The following is a 13,867-nucleotide window of genomic DNA, read 5'->3' on the forward strand; positions in this document are numbered from 1 at the left end:
AAAATCTAGGTTATTTTCTTGATTGCTAAAATTTGCACACGATTTTATACATGGTAGAAATGTTAACCTTTTAATAATATTAAATTACTTACTAAATGTTTAATTAACCTCCAGTTATAATGGTTAAAGATTTTAAGATCAAACTTGAAATTATATTAACATAGTCAGAGATTTTCTTCAACATAAATTTGTTCATTTAACAAATATTTATGAGTACCCAAGTATCAGACTCTGTTCTTAGGTACTGGAGATACAGCAGGGAACAAAGGAAGCAGAGTCCATTCTCTCAAGGAACTTACATTCTAATGGGAGGAGACGTTTCATAGTGGTGTTATAAAGAAAAAGAAGCAAAATAGGGTAGGAATGGGTTCTATTTTACACAAGGCAATCTGAGACATCCTCTCTTCTGACATTCAATCAGAAACCCAAAGAAGGGGCTGGGCGCAGTGGCTCACGCTTGTAATCCCAGCACTTTGGGAGGCCGAGGCGGGCGGATCACGAGGTCAGGAGATCGAGACCACGGTGAAACCCCGTCTCTACTAAAAATACAAAAAATTAGCCGGGCGTGGTGGCGGGCGCCTGTAGTCCCAGCTACTCGGAGAGGCTGAGGCAGGAGAATGGCGTGAACCTGGGAGGCGGAGGTTGCAGTGAGCCGAGATCGCGCCACTGCACTCCAGCCTGGGTGACAGAGCGAGACTCCGTCTCAAAAAAAAAAAAACCAAATAATCTAGGATTACTTATTCTATTTTCATGCCTACGTGTTTAAACTTCTGTGGCAAATAATTCCACTTTTGTGGAATACTAACTGTATTCCAAAAGAAAATTTCAGATTTAAAAAGTAGACAAAATCTAGGTTATTTTCTTGATTGCTAAAATTTGCACACGATTTTATACATGGTAGAAATGTTAACCTTTTAATAATATTAAATTACTTACTAAATGTTTAATTAACCTCCAGTTATAATGGTTAAAGATTTTAAGATCAAACTTGAAATTATATTAACATAGTCAGAGATTTTCTTCAACATAAATTTGTTCATTTAACAAATATTTATGAGTACCCAAGTATCAGACTCTGTTCTTAGGTACTGGAGATACAGCAGGGAACAAAGGAAGCAGAGTCCATTCTCTCAAGGAACTTACATTCTAATGGGAGGAGACGTTTCATAGTGGTGTTATAAAGAAAAAGAAGCAAAATAGGGTAGGAATGGGTTCTATTTTACACAAGGCAATCTGAGACATCCTCTCTTCTGACATTCAATCAGAAACCCAAAGAAGGGGCTGGGCGCAGTGGCTCACGCTTGTAATCCCAGCACTTTGGGAGGCCGAGGCGGGCGGATCACGAGGTCAGGAGATCGAGACCACGGTGAAACCCCGTCTCTACTAAAAATACAAAAAAATCAGCCGGGCATGGTGGCGGGCGCCTGTAGTCCCAGCTACTCGGAGAGGCTGAGGCAGGAGAATGGCGTGAACCCGGGAGGCGGAGCTCGCAGTGAGCCGAGATTGCGCCACTGCAGCACTCCAGCCTGGGTGACAGAGCGAGACTCCGTCTCAAAAAAAAAAAAAAAAAAAGAAACCCAAAGAAGGTAAAGGAGAAGGTCATGAGAGAATAGCAGTACAGGGCACAAGCAAAGGCCCTTAGGCAGGACAGGGTTAGGGGAGTTCCAGGAATAGCTAGCAGGCCAGTGTGGTTGAAGCTAAACCAGGAAAGAAAGAAAAAAAGAAAGGTAGAAAATAAGATCAAAGGTAGCAAGGAGAAGATCATGGGTCTCATGAACAGTTACATGCTTTCTACAGAGAGCTTACAGTTCTACAAACTTAGGGCATGAGCCAAATGATGCTAATGACACAATTTTATCCTGCTCACAGGGTACCTTAAAGGAGAAGTTATATTCTACCAATCTCTTTATTCCTGGTGGCTAACACACAAATGGCACTTGAATATTCAAGATCAAGAGTCAGGGTATTTTTCTTATGACACAGGGTTTACTTACAACACCAGTAAATTATCATGTAGCTAGTACCTCTAAAATTAAGTTTAATAACAGTGATAAGAGGCATCGTAACCCTGTACTGCAGGTTGACATCTAATATGTTCATTCTCAACACTGGCATCAGAGGATGAATGTGATAGTTGCATCTTAGTATTGAGCTCCCATGTCAAATTATGTAGACATAAGACACTAAATTCACCTCTAATCCTGGCTGGAAGTAAATTCCTTCAAAGAGTCAGGTACAAATTGATATCAAAGAGAAATAAATACTTGCCTGACAGAAATCCCATTTAGGCTGACTCCACCTTTTTCCAAGGCTTATCACTTATCAGTAATAGTTACTGCCTAAACATCTATAGTATACAAGGTACTTGATAAATAAACATAGCTTATGGTTGAAGAAACTGAGCCTGAGGCATATTCATTAACTTGCCTGAGGTAACAGCTAGACATATACTGAATGAACAAACAATGGCTAAGTAGAATTTGAAACAGGTCTGACTGACTCAAAAGCTCATAATCCACATCCACACCCCTACTATATCAGGCTTGTACCCAATTCACAAGTGTGGAGGGGAAATCTTCATCTGATTAGATCCCATGGGCTATGCAAACCTAAGGCGGTACCATCCTAGTACCCAGAGGATTGTTTTTCATTTCTTTACTAGAGGATTTGAAGCTCAAGAATGTGATAATTAAATAATAGCTAATTTCATTTTGCCTTCCATATATATATAACTCAAATATTAAAATCCAAAGCTAAAGAAGTTACAATTTAAGCATAGAAGCTGAGGGCTCAATAAAAACAAAAAGAAATCATTTAAGAATCTGGTAGTATTAACACAGGAACAGAAAACCAAATACTGCATGTTCTCACTAGTAAGTGGGAGATAAATGATGAGAACACATGGACACAGAGAGGAACAACAGACACTGGGGCCTACTGAAGGGTGGAGGATGGGAGGAGGGAGAGGATCAGGAAAAATAACTAATGGGTTGTAGGCTTAATACCTGGATGACGAAACAATCTGTACAACAAACGCCCATGACACAGTTTACCTATATAACAAAGCTGCCCATGCACCCTGTACTTAAAATAAAAGCTTAAAAAGAAAAACAAACAAAAAAAAAACCCCAACACCCCCTGTCCCCAAAAGATTCTGGTAGTAGTTTTTTTGGTTTTTTTGTTTTTTTGAAAGGAAATAGTAATGATACTCAAAGAAGGAAGTGAATCAGTAGTATGGGTACACTAGTCAAGCACAGAGTATCAAATCTTTCTCATTTGGAGGGGTTTTTTGACACCAGAAAGTTTTGGTCCAAACATAGCATGCTAGCTAGGTTACCCAGAATATTCATGATGGCCAAGACATTTTAAAGCTATACTTTTTTGAAAAGTGTATCTTTTAATTAAAATGTAGAGCAGTTTCAACATTTTGACTACTTCATTACACTAAAACCCCTAAGGGTTTTGCTATTTAATCTAGAGCCCAGGTAGTAAATTCTTCAAAAGAACAATCTGCCAGTACAACCACAGGCACCACAAAGGATGATAATCTGGGAGCAGGAAAAGCCTACTTTCTGTACTGTATTCTACAAAAACATTTTGGTTTCACTTGTAATTTAAAATTCTTCCAAGACAAAAAATACTTCAGAACTTTCTATAAAGTCTCAGGAATCATTTTATATATATATATATAGTGTACACACACACACATAATAGGCAGTGAGAGAGCAGTAATCTAAGTGTTCTATAGTTTTCCTAGTCTTTTATAGATAGCTATCAACTTTAAAGCTTTATTTCCCTCACAAAGTAACTGGTAGTTACAAGAATAAAGCTAAAGCTAAGTTAAACATTAAACAAAATTAACTGCCGTTAGGGATCTTCTAGAGTTCAGAATCTCTCAACCATTACTCCTCCCTGCAACACAGGTGGTCCTTACTTCTCTATAACTGATTTCATGTGTCACAAAGCTGAGCGTTTTGTTTGATCTTACCTTTAATTTATGAATTATATATGAATAATAATATTTTAGTTTCTAGAGTTGGGCAAACGATGAAAGAGGTAAACCTATACATTCCTTAGACAACAGATCCCTTTGCCTACAATACAGGCTCCTCAAAATGGTATGAAGAGCAAGCTGATGTTAATATTCAAAAGCCTAAATGATTCTAAAATGACACTGAAAGTATACAACCACTTTTCTAAATTTTTCCATCCAAAATTAAAGGAAATTCCTTTGAAATAGTGCTATTTTTTTTTCTTCTTTTAAATAGATGGTCATTCTTACTCACCAATTTCCTTCCGTATTTCAAAGGAAATCACAGAATATTATGTTTGGAAGAAATAATCCAGCACACAACTTAAGAATGCTAACAATTTCACATTTAGGGAAAAAATATTTTTGAACTACGACCAAACCCTTGTAGAACTGCTAACCTGGAATCCAACCAGAAAACACATTACTCAAAACCACTTACCTTAAGAAAATTCTTGACTCGCTCAGGATCGTAGCAGTTGCTTTCTCTACAGATTCTTTCTACTTCTTTGATTTGCCCAGTCTTGCAAGCTGCCTGAATATATTTAAAGTGCACATCTGGGTCCTGGCTAAAGTTAACAATGGATCCCAGAAAATAAAAGAGACCTTAAAGAAACAAGTAATTACAATTAAGCATAGGCACACTTTTGAGAATGACTGAAAAACATTTATGCAATTAAAAAACTGTTATATTGAATACTCCCAAATATAAGTTGGTTGCTTAAAAAGCTCGATAAAAATACTAATTATTCCATTAATCAGATCAGTAAAATGGATTTGCACTTTAATCCTAAAGAATAGACAATTCAACCCAATGTTTCCTTTTTTTCTTTTTTACTGAGGCAGGTCTCTGTCACCCAGGCTGGAGTGTAGTGGCACGATCACAGCTCACTGTAGCCTCAAACTCCTGGGCTCAAGCAATCCTCCCACCTCAACCTCCTAAGTAGCTAGAACTACAGATGCATGCCACCATGCCAGGCAAATTTTTTTTTTTTTTTTTTTTTTTTTTTTGAGACAGAGTCTTGCTCTGTCTCCCAGGCTGGAGTGCAGTGGCGCAATCTCGGCTCACTGCAAGCTCCGCCTCCCGGGTTCACGCCATTCTCCTGCCTCAGCCTCCTGAGTAGCTGGGACTACAGGCGCCCGCCACCACGCCCGGCTAATTTTTTGTATTTTTAGTAGAGACGGGGTTTCACCGTGGTCTCGATCTCCTGACCTCGTGATCCGCCCGCCTCGGCCTCCCAAAGTGCTGGGATTACAAGCGTGAGCCACCGCGCCCGGCCCATGCCAGGCTAATTTTTAAGAAAATTTTTGTAGAGATGGTGTCTTGCTATGCTACCCAGGCTGGTCTTGAATTTGTGGCTTCAAGCACTTGGCCTCCTAAAGCACTGGGATTATTAAAGGTATACACCACTGTGCCCCTATATGGGAAATTTTAAGTGAAGACCCCAATACCTGGTGTTTTTCAATATGCAATTTATAGGAAACATACAAAATAATTTGGGAAGAATTTAGTGCAGTATTGTCCAGAAGAACTTTCTGCAGTGATGAAAATCTTATCTTTGCCCTCCAATATAATAGCCACTAAACACATGTGGCTATTAAGCACTTGAAATGTGGCTAGAGTGACTGAATAACTAAATATTAAATTTTATTTCATTTTAATAACTTTCAATGTAAATAGCTACTATATGTGGCTAGTGACTGTACTAAAACAGTGTAAATTTAGTGCACAGCTAACATTTTGAAACTGGGAAAATTAAGAAAACTAGTAGACTCTCTTACTCCTTCTCAATAGAGCACTGCTAGTACAGAGAGGAGAGAAAGGCAATTGGGGACCAGAACTTAGACACCCAACAGTGATTATGTTAGTACCCTGTATAGCAGTGGTTCTCAACTGAGGTGATTTTCCTCACAGGTGACACTGGCAATGTCTGGAGACATTTTTGGCTGTCACAACTGGTGGAGCTGATGCTACTGGAATCTAGTGGGTAGAAACCAGGAATGCTGCTAGTCTACTAAATATTCTACATGTACAAGAACACTCCTCTACAATGATCATCCAGCCCTAAATGTCTATAGTACTAAAGTTAAGAAATCCTGCTAAACAGCAACAAATCACAAAATGCCCTTAGCGAGAATCATCTGCTATTATAAGAGTCAGACATATAAGCATAAAATTTTATTATACCTGATCATTATTAGTACAGATTGAGTATCCCTTATCCAAAATACTTGAGACCAGACATGTTTCAGATTTTGAACTTTGGAATATTCACATTATGATTACCTGATCAGCATCCCTAATCTGAAAATCCAATTTCTGAAATGCTCCAACAAGCATTTCCTTTGAGCGTTATGTTGGTGCTCAAAAAGTTTTGGACTTTGGTGCATTTTGGATTTTCAGATTAGGGACACTCAACCTGTATTTTCATTTTATACAATTTCAACACCACTACATATTTTTCTCTTAAAATTCTACCTTTAATTCATCTATAAAATATCCAAACAGATGGTCTCGTTCACTGCATATCCCTTAGGATCCAACATAAAAGGGCCTTGACATTTCTTGAATAAAACTTAAAAAGTTAAAAATTGGTTCTATGTCCCATAGAACCAAATTTTTAGAAAAACAAAATTTCCAATAGCCTGATCATAAGCATACCTCTTCTTGGCTACCTTACTTTTTTTAAAAAACTCAAAAACTCCTAATTACCTTCAAAACTCTTGAAAGATTCAAAAAGTTCAATCAGAGACTGAGTTGACAGTTGTTCATGATATTTAGAAGCCACTTGAACACAAATCTGCAGATTCTGACGAATGTTGGCAGACAGCATGGCTCTGAGACATTCTAGGGAGTCTTCGACTGATAAGGAACCAAAGTAGTTGACTAACCACTACAAGACAAAATAAATGAATGAATGAATAAATGAAATAATGTTGAACTTCATGGTGGTATGAAATTATTAATATTCAGTACCACAAACACATTTTCAGTGTACCTATTAATCACAACTAACACCATCTATTAGGTAAGAAACTGAAATACCTCAGGGTTAAGAAGATGGGTGTGAACCACTGCACGTTTTATATCATATAAATCAGTGAAGTGTTCTAATGCACGCTGCAGTAGGCCAGCCTTTTCACACAGTTGAGCAATATGAGCCCGGTCATAATGTGTGAACATCTGATTGCCTAGAATAGCATCTGCAACCTGTAAAACCACAAACAAGGCAAGTTTATTGTCCACTCCATTTATATGAGTAATTCAATATCCATATTACAGATTAAGGTTTAATAGTGAACTGTTAAAGAAAGTACAAAAGAATATTATAATAGCTACATTTTCTTTAATAAGGAGTAGGCATCTCAGTAGCTTTGCATAATAATCTGAGATGCTCTGCACAATTACTAAAACAATGTTGGAAACATGCCTAAAAAGCATTAAAACACATACTTGAGGGGCATGCATAAGGTTCATCTCAAGTAACCGCGTCTGTAAAGGACCTTCAGATGGGCGATTATTCTTCAGAGCATCAAGCAAGAATGCAGTACACTGCTGAATTAGATTGTATTCCATAAAGACATCTACAATCTACAAAAAAAGATTTAAAAGAAATTGTTTTAAGATACTATGGAGAGTATGTAGACAAAATTATGCATGAACTCTTTCTTTACCTGAGAATTTTATTTGGACAATATAAACACTTAAGAACAAATTTTTGTCCTTTAGAGATCATAGTTATTTTGAGTTCTGATAAAAACAACTACAAAATATTTCAAGATATTACATAACAGCAGAATACAACTGAACTGATAGACCTTTATTTTATTTATTTATTTTATTTTTTTGAGGCAGAGTTTCGCTCTCATTGTACAGGCTGGAGTGCAATGGCACGATCTCAGCTCACTGCAACGGCACGATCTCAGCTCACTGCAACCTCCACCTCCTGGGTTCAAGCGATTCTCCTGCCTCAGCTCCCGAGTAGCTGGGATTACAGGCATCCGCCACCACACCTAGCTAATTTTTTGTTATTTTTAGTAAAGACAGGGTTTCGCTATATTGGCTAGGCTGGTCTCAAACTCCTGACCTGAGGTGATCTGCCCACCTCAGCCTCCCAAAGTGCTGGGATTACAGGCTTGAGCCACCACGCCCAGCCTGACAGACCTTTATTTTTATCAACTTTTGAAAACCAACAGCATAAATATGAAGGACTCTAACTCACACTTACAAATGCATCTCTCTTCCCTCTCCCCACACCCAGTGGCAACCACTATCCTGTTTTATCATCCCCATGTATTTTTCATATTTTTAATACACATACATCTCTAAATAAGATGTTTGTTTTGCATGTATTAAAACTACATGCAGATGGTTTCATACTGTCCATTCTTTTGCAACTTGCTTTTTTTGCAAGGCATTTGAGGTTTATCCATGTAGAGTGACAAAGCTTTAATTTCTACAAACTGTAAGTTTTCCTATTTTTTTTTTCTTTTTGAGAGTCTCACTCTGTTGCCCAGGTTGGAGTCCAATGGCACAATCACAGCTCACTGCAGCCTCGACCTCCCAGGCTCAAGCTATCCCTCCACTTCAGCCACCCGAGTAGCTGGGACGACAGGCATGTGCCACCACACCCAGCTGATTTTTAAACTTTTTGTAGTTACAGGGTCTCACAATGTTGCCCTGACGGGTCTTGAATTCCTGGCCTCAAGCAATCCTCCCACCTTGGACTCCCAAGTGAACCACCACGGCCGGCCCCCACTCTCCATTTCAATCAGCTTCTACAAAATATGTTTTAATCACATTACCTGTGTGATGTCAGCAAGAGGCTCTTCATCTTGAACTAACATTTGGGCAAACTGCTGTCCCTGATCTGGACTGATTCGCATTACATTTCTCAGCAGAAATATCCAATCTGGAGTGTATCCAACCTATAAACAAACAAAGACTTAAACGCTGCTCCTAAGTTTCAATTTTATAGCATTTAAAGACTTTTTCTACTATAAAATCTCACTAATATAGAACTACTGGTGAAAGCACAAATTCATTTTCAATTTAAGGTGCCCAGTTAGACCTTGGTGTTGACATATTTGAACAAACATCTGTCAATTTTTATAACTGGCTTATCCATTTTCTTTTCTTTTTTTTTTTTAAGACACGGTCTTGCTTTGTCATCCAAGCTGGAGTGCAGAGGTGCAATCTCGATTCACTGAAACGTCTGCCCCCCTGGGCTCAAGTGATCCTCCTACCTTGGCCTCCTGAGTAGCTAAGACCACAGACACACCACCATGCCTGGCTACTTTTTTGTATTTTTAGTAAAGACAAGGTTTCCCCATGTTGCCCAGGCTGGTCTCAAACTCCTGAGCTCAAGTGATCTGCCCGCCTTGGCCTCCCAAAGTGCTGAGATTACAGGCGCAAGCCACCACGCCTGGCCTGGCTTATCCATTTTCAATAAATGAATATTTTAAAAGTTTGTTCTAACATGTTAAACGTGCCTGCTATCTGAAATTCTGGTAAGCCATGCAAGAGTAATTTTCTCAATTTAACAAGTATGAATTTGATATGAGGGGTAAGAGAATTTTTATACATTTCAAAGTAAATCAAAATGAAAGGAAATTCACTATTAAAGTAACCAAGAGTTAATACAGGCTAATTTCTCTGTCAATGCTTCAATGAATTCATGCTGAGAATTTGTTTCATTGAACTCACTTTTTTAGCATATAAAACAATCTTCTGGACTTGACCTGTTTCTGCAAAGCACTGAATGACTTTATTTGGGACGTTAGCCCTTAGGTACACACTAAGTGCCAATGTAGGGTCCACAGATTTCACAAGATCACCCAGTTCTTCAGAACATTCCAGCTATCCAAAGGAAAAAGAGATTGTTTAGTGATCCATGAACTGTTTTAGAAATGAGCAGTTGACACTATGTCCACTATAAGTAATAACTAGTATGAAAGGTACTTAGTTTCACAGAATATATTATAAATATGCAGGGGTTGTGGTTGGTAGACTCTTAATCTTGTGTTCACAGCAATGTCTCAGTAGAATTCTCCACAAATCCTGTTTAAAGATAAAAAGCTCACCAAGACTGCAATCTTATAGATACTATTAACTACCTTGTTAAGGATTTAAGTACTTTAAAGCAGAATCTTATACCTCTTGTACTTCTAACTACTAAGAATATTCAGGTATCAGACTCACATCACATGGCCCCAGTTTTTCAAAAACAAAAAGCAACTTTTAATGTAATGTTATCAACTGAAAATTTGATAATGAAGGAGCCAGATGAGGTTTACCATAAGGACAGTTATTAAACTCACAGTGTAACCTATATATGTCTGAAGGATCTAAGCACCACTATCTTCTTGACTTGGATTTAAGCTTATAGGGCATGAAGGACACTCTTAAGAATTTTTAGGTAGTATACAGGCAGATACCGTCTTCTGTGTTATTCAGTCTGCCTTACTCATTCAGCTGCCCAATCTGGAAATTCATTTCCTAAGAGTTCTGGTTTACATACTAAAGTTGATTTTCTACTTTGGAGACTAGCTCTTATAAATGATATTTAGTGCCAAAAATAAAAAGTTGTATCAGAGCCGATAATCTTAACTGAACATGCTAATGAATAGTTGATTAATGTCTCTTTTATTAATACCACAAATGGTCCCATATGACTGTTCACAGAAAAGGGTAATGATACCTAAAAAGCTTTCACCCTGTTACGTAGGTCAACTCAGTTACCTTAGCTGTTCTCACCCTCCCTTATCTTTTTAAAAAATATTGTGTATTTATTTAATAGGGTCTCGCTGTATTGCCTAGGCTGGTCTCAAACTCTTTGCATCAAGTGATCCTTTTGCCTCAGCCTCCCAAAGTAGTGGGATTACAGGCGTGAGCCACCAAACTCAGCCCTGCCTTATCTTAATCAATTAGGATGGACCTCAAATACCCGCTAGTGTGGCTATTCTTCATCAGAGACTCCTGTCCAAGTATCCCAAATCTGATGTAGTATTCTCTGGTATCTTACAAGATTGCCAGAAACTGGGTCAAGAAACAAGGACTTAGAATTAATAGTATAAAAACAGTCCTAACATATACTAATGCTGAAAGAATAGTAAGATTAAATGTTATTCACTATTCAGAGTGCTTTAAACAATACTACTTCAGTTCTTGACAACAGCAATTCCATACTACAATTTTGAGGAGAAAGGCTTTTTTATATGGTGATGTGAAAGGAATTAACACTAATGGACAGCTAAAACTTGTTTGTTATCGTAGAAACAAACAACATCCTTTGGCTGTTTCTCAGTCACTATTCCACATAAGGAATAATGTGCTCAGGAAAACATACTACCATTATATGCTCTCTGTAAAGAGAAATAAGTACTGAGTGAATATAAAAGGCATGGAGAAGACCTACAGTAAAGAAAGCTAGTTAACATTTAGAAAAGGTTCATATTTAAATAAATTTCAAGAAACCAAGTTAAATATTTTTCCATGTAACACCAACTAACATACTGTGAAATCTCTGGGAAACAGCATCTCATTGCTAATTAGATAGCCATCCTGTCTTACTAAGATCCAACTTTTTTTTTTTTTTTTTTAAGACTGAGTCTCGTTCTATCGCCCAGGCTGGGGTGCAGTGACGCAACCTCAACTCACTGCAACCTCCACCTCCCGGGTGCAAGCGATTCTCCTGCCTCAGCCTCCCAAGTAGCTGGGATTACAGGCACCTGCCACCACGTCCGGCTAATTTTTGTATTTTTAGTAGAGACGGGGCTTCTCCATGTTGGTCAGCTGGTCTCAAACTCCCGACCTCAGGTGATCCACCCACCTCAGCCTCCCAAAGTGCTGGGATTACAGGCCTGAGCCACCATGCCCGGCGAAAAAATATATATATATTTTCAAAAGGAAATAAGCGAATCCATCTTATGCAATGTGTGTTTTTGTTCTGTTTCTACCAGCAGTAATGGAGACATTGTGGTGCAGCCTAAATGATTTTAACTTGCTAATATCATATTTAATGCAACCAAAGCAAGATTATGTCAACACAATTTAATGTACCTTATCTTCTTTTAACCATTTCTCCAAAAGCTGTTTTCGCCCTTGCTGAAGTACAGGCCTACAAAGCTCTAAGGATTCATATTTGTTGAGCTGTCCCTGGTCCAAAAGGATACCAAAATACTGAAGTAGAGGAGAAGTTTGACCTGGCTGGGCTGGGACACTCTGGAACCGACGGATAGTGTCTGGAGTACGAAGAATTCCCTTTAAGAAGGAGAAATGTTAAACACTCTTCAAAAGTGATCCAAACATCACACTAATCACCCCATAGAGATCAATCTCTTACGTCAATCTTAAAGGAATGAATCCATCTATTAACATCAAGTTAGGAAGTTTCAAATCTTCACCATCTGGAGTAAATATTTAGTCACTGTCTTTCATACCCCTGGTTCAATGTTATAAGATTATCCAGAATCAAAAATACATCAACTTAAATTACAATGTCAGTGTGTAAGAGAATAGTTATAATCATAAAACAGTTATAGCTAGGCATTATCCCAAGTTCATATTAAATTAAGTACAAATTTCATAATGAATATTGGTCAGGAATGTAAGGTGTTAATTCAGTCCACCATAAACTAACATCAAAAGTGATAAGAATAAATTCAGCCTAATTTTGACAGCTCTACCCACCATAAAATTGGACAGTATGTATTTCATGTCCAACTTATGGAAATAAAATCAGTAACTATCATTTATGAGGTCAAACAGTATTACACCTAAATAACTAAACATTATTACATCTATGTAAATCAAAAGCTTTCTAGACCTACATATCCTTTTAACAATCTGGGTTTAAAAAACTAATCAAATCCAGAGAAAATTAACCAAATCTAGAGGCACTGACAAGGAATTCTACTAAAGGAAAATGTAACCCGAATGTAATCTAAAAACAGTTTATCTGTAGGAAGCTGGTTCCTTTTCTAGCAATATAAGAAACAGAATATTAACAATGGATTAATGTCATGACAGCTTCATTTTCATAACTCTTTACCTTTGGTGCATTAGCAGCCACCTTTGCTGCCTCCGAGTAATTTCCCTGGGCAAAAAGAGCATTAAATTTCCGGGCAAAGAGTTCTTCAGCACCAGCTAAGTTATTACGTACAGCCATTCTAAGAGCCAAATCAGGATTTTGTAGAACATTGGTGATGTAAGGAATTATGTTTTCTTCTTCCACACATACTGACAGAACCTGCAATTTAAAGAATAAAATATAGCTGCAATGTTTTCATTTGGATACAAATGATACCAAATCTGTTTAGAACAGGTTAATATTGAGTCGCAAAGGTAATGAAATTGTGACAGCTGTTTTCTTGCTGCCATTAAAAAATAATAAAAGAAAGGAAGGAAGGAAGACAAGGAGAAAAACAAGGAGATTTGAAAACAAATGTCATAGGGTGTTAGGCCATTATGTGGTTCCTAAAATATGGCTATTCTATAATCTAAGTAACTTCTTACTTCATTGTCCAAACTAACTGCTTTGATACCATCTATTCATTCTTAACACAGTCAGTATCGAAAATTAACATTCCCACTTAATTGAGCTCTGAAAGACAACTCCACATAATTTAAAACTTCTTGAGGACTTCAATCTTGATAACCTACAGAAAATTACACTGAAGAAGATATGATATCTAAATGACATTTAGGGTTCACTTGCAAGTTGTTTAAGATACACTCCTTTTAATTTTAGGATTTTTCTTTACAAGAATTTTTCAGTAATTTTCGTTAATTACATTTTCATTCCTAGAGAGCAGATTATATACTCAGTGAAGGGA

General features: G+C 37.6%; 1 protein-coding gene across 1 annotated transcript in view; it reads right to left on the bottom strand.

Annotated features, from left to right (window-relative positions):
* CLTC (clathrin heavy chain) overlaps positions 1-13,867 on the bottom strand; it is an 80,952-nt gene that overhangs the window by 22,534 nt on the left and 44,551 nt on the right. Inside the window, exons 7-15 of the mRNA XM_058445363.1 lie at positions 13,084-13,281; positions 12,093-12,293; positions 9,738-9,890; positions 8,837-8,959; positions 7,485-7,622; positions 7,077-7,241; positions 6,744-6,924; positions 4,473-4,636; positions 3,659-3,733 (exon numbers count right to left, since the gene is read on the bottom strand). Of these exons, the coding sequence (XP_058301346.1) occupies positions 3,659-3,733; positions 4,473-4,636; positions 6,744-6,924; positions 7,077-7,241; positions 7,485-7,622; positions 8,837-8,959; positions 9,738-9,890; positions 12,093-12,293; positions 13,084-13,281 (1,398 nt within the window). The remainder of the gene's footprint in view (positions 1-3,658; positions 3,734-4,472; positions 4,637-6,743; positions 6,925-7,076; positions 7,242-7,484; positions 7,623-8,836; positions 8,960-9,737; positions 9,891-12,092; positions 12,294-13,083; positions 13,282-13,867) is intronic.

Source organism: Hylobates moloch, unplaced genomic scaffold (genome assembly GCF_009828535.3).
Source record: "Hylobates moloch isolate HMO894 unplaced genomic scaffold, HMol_V3 SCAFFOLD_10, whole genome shotgun sequence".
Lineage (NCBI taxonomy): Eukaryota > Metazoa > Chordata > Mammalia > Primates > Hylobatidae > Hylobates > Hylobates moloch.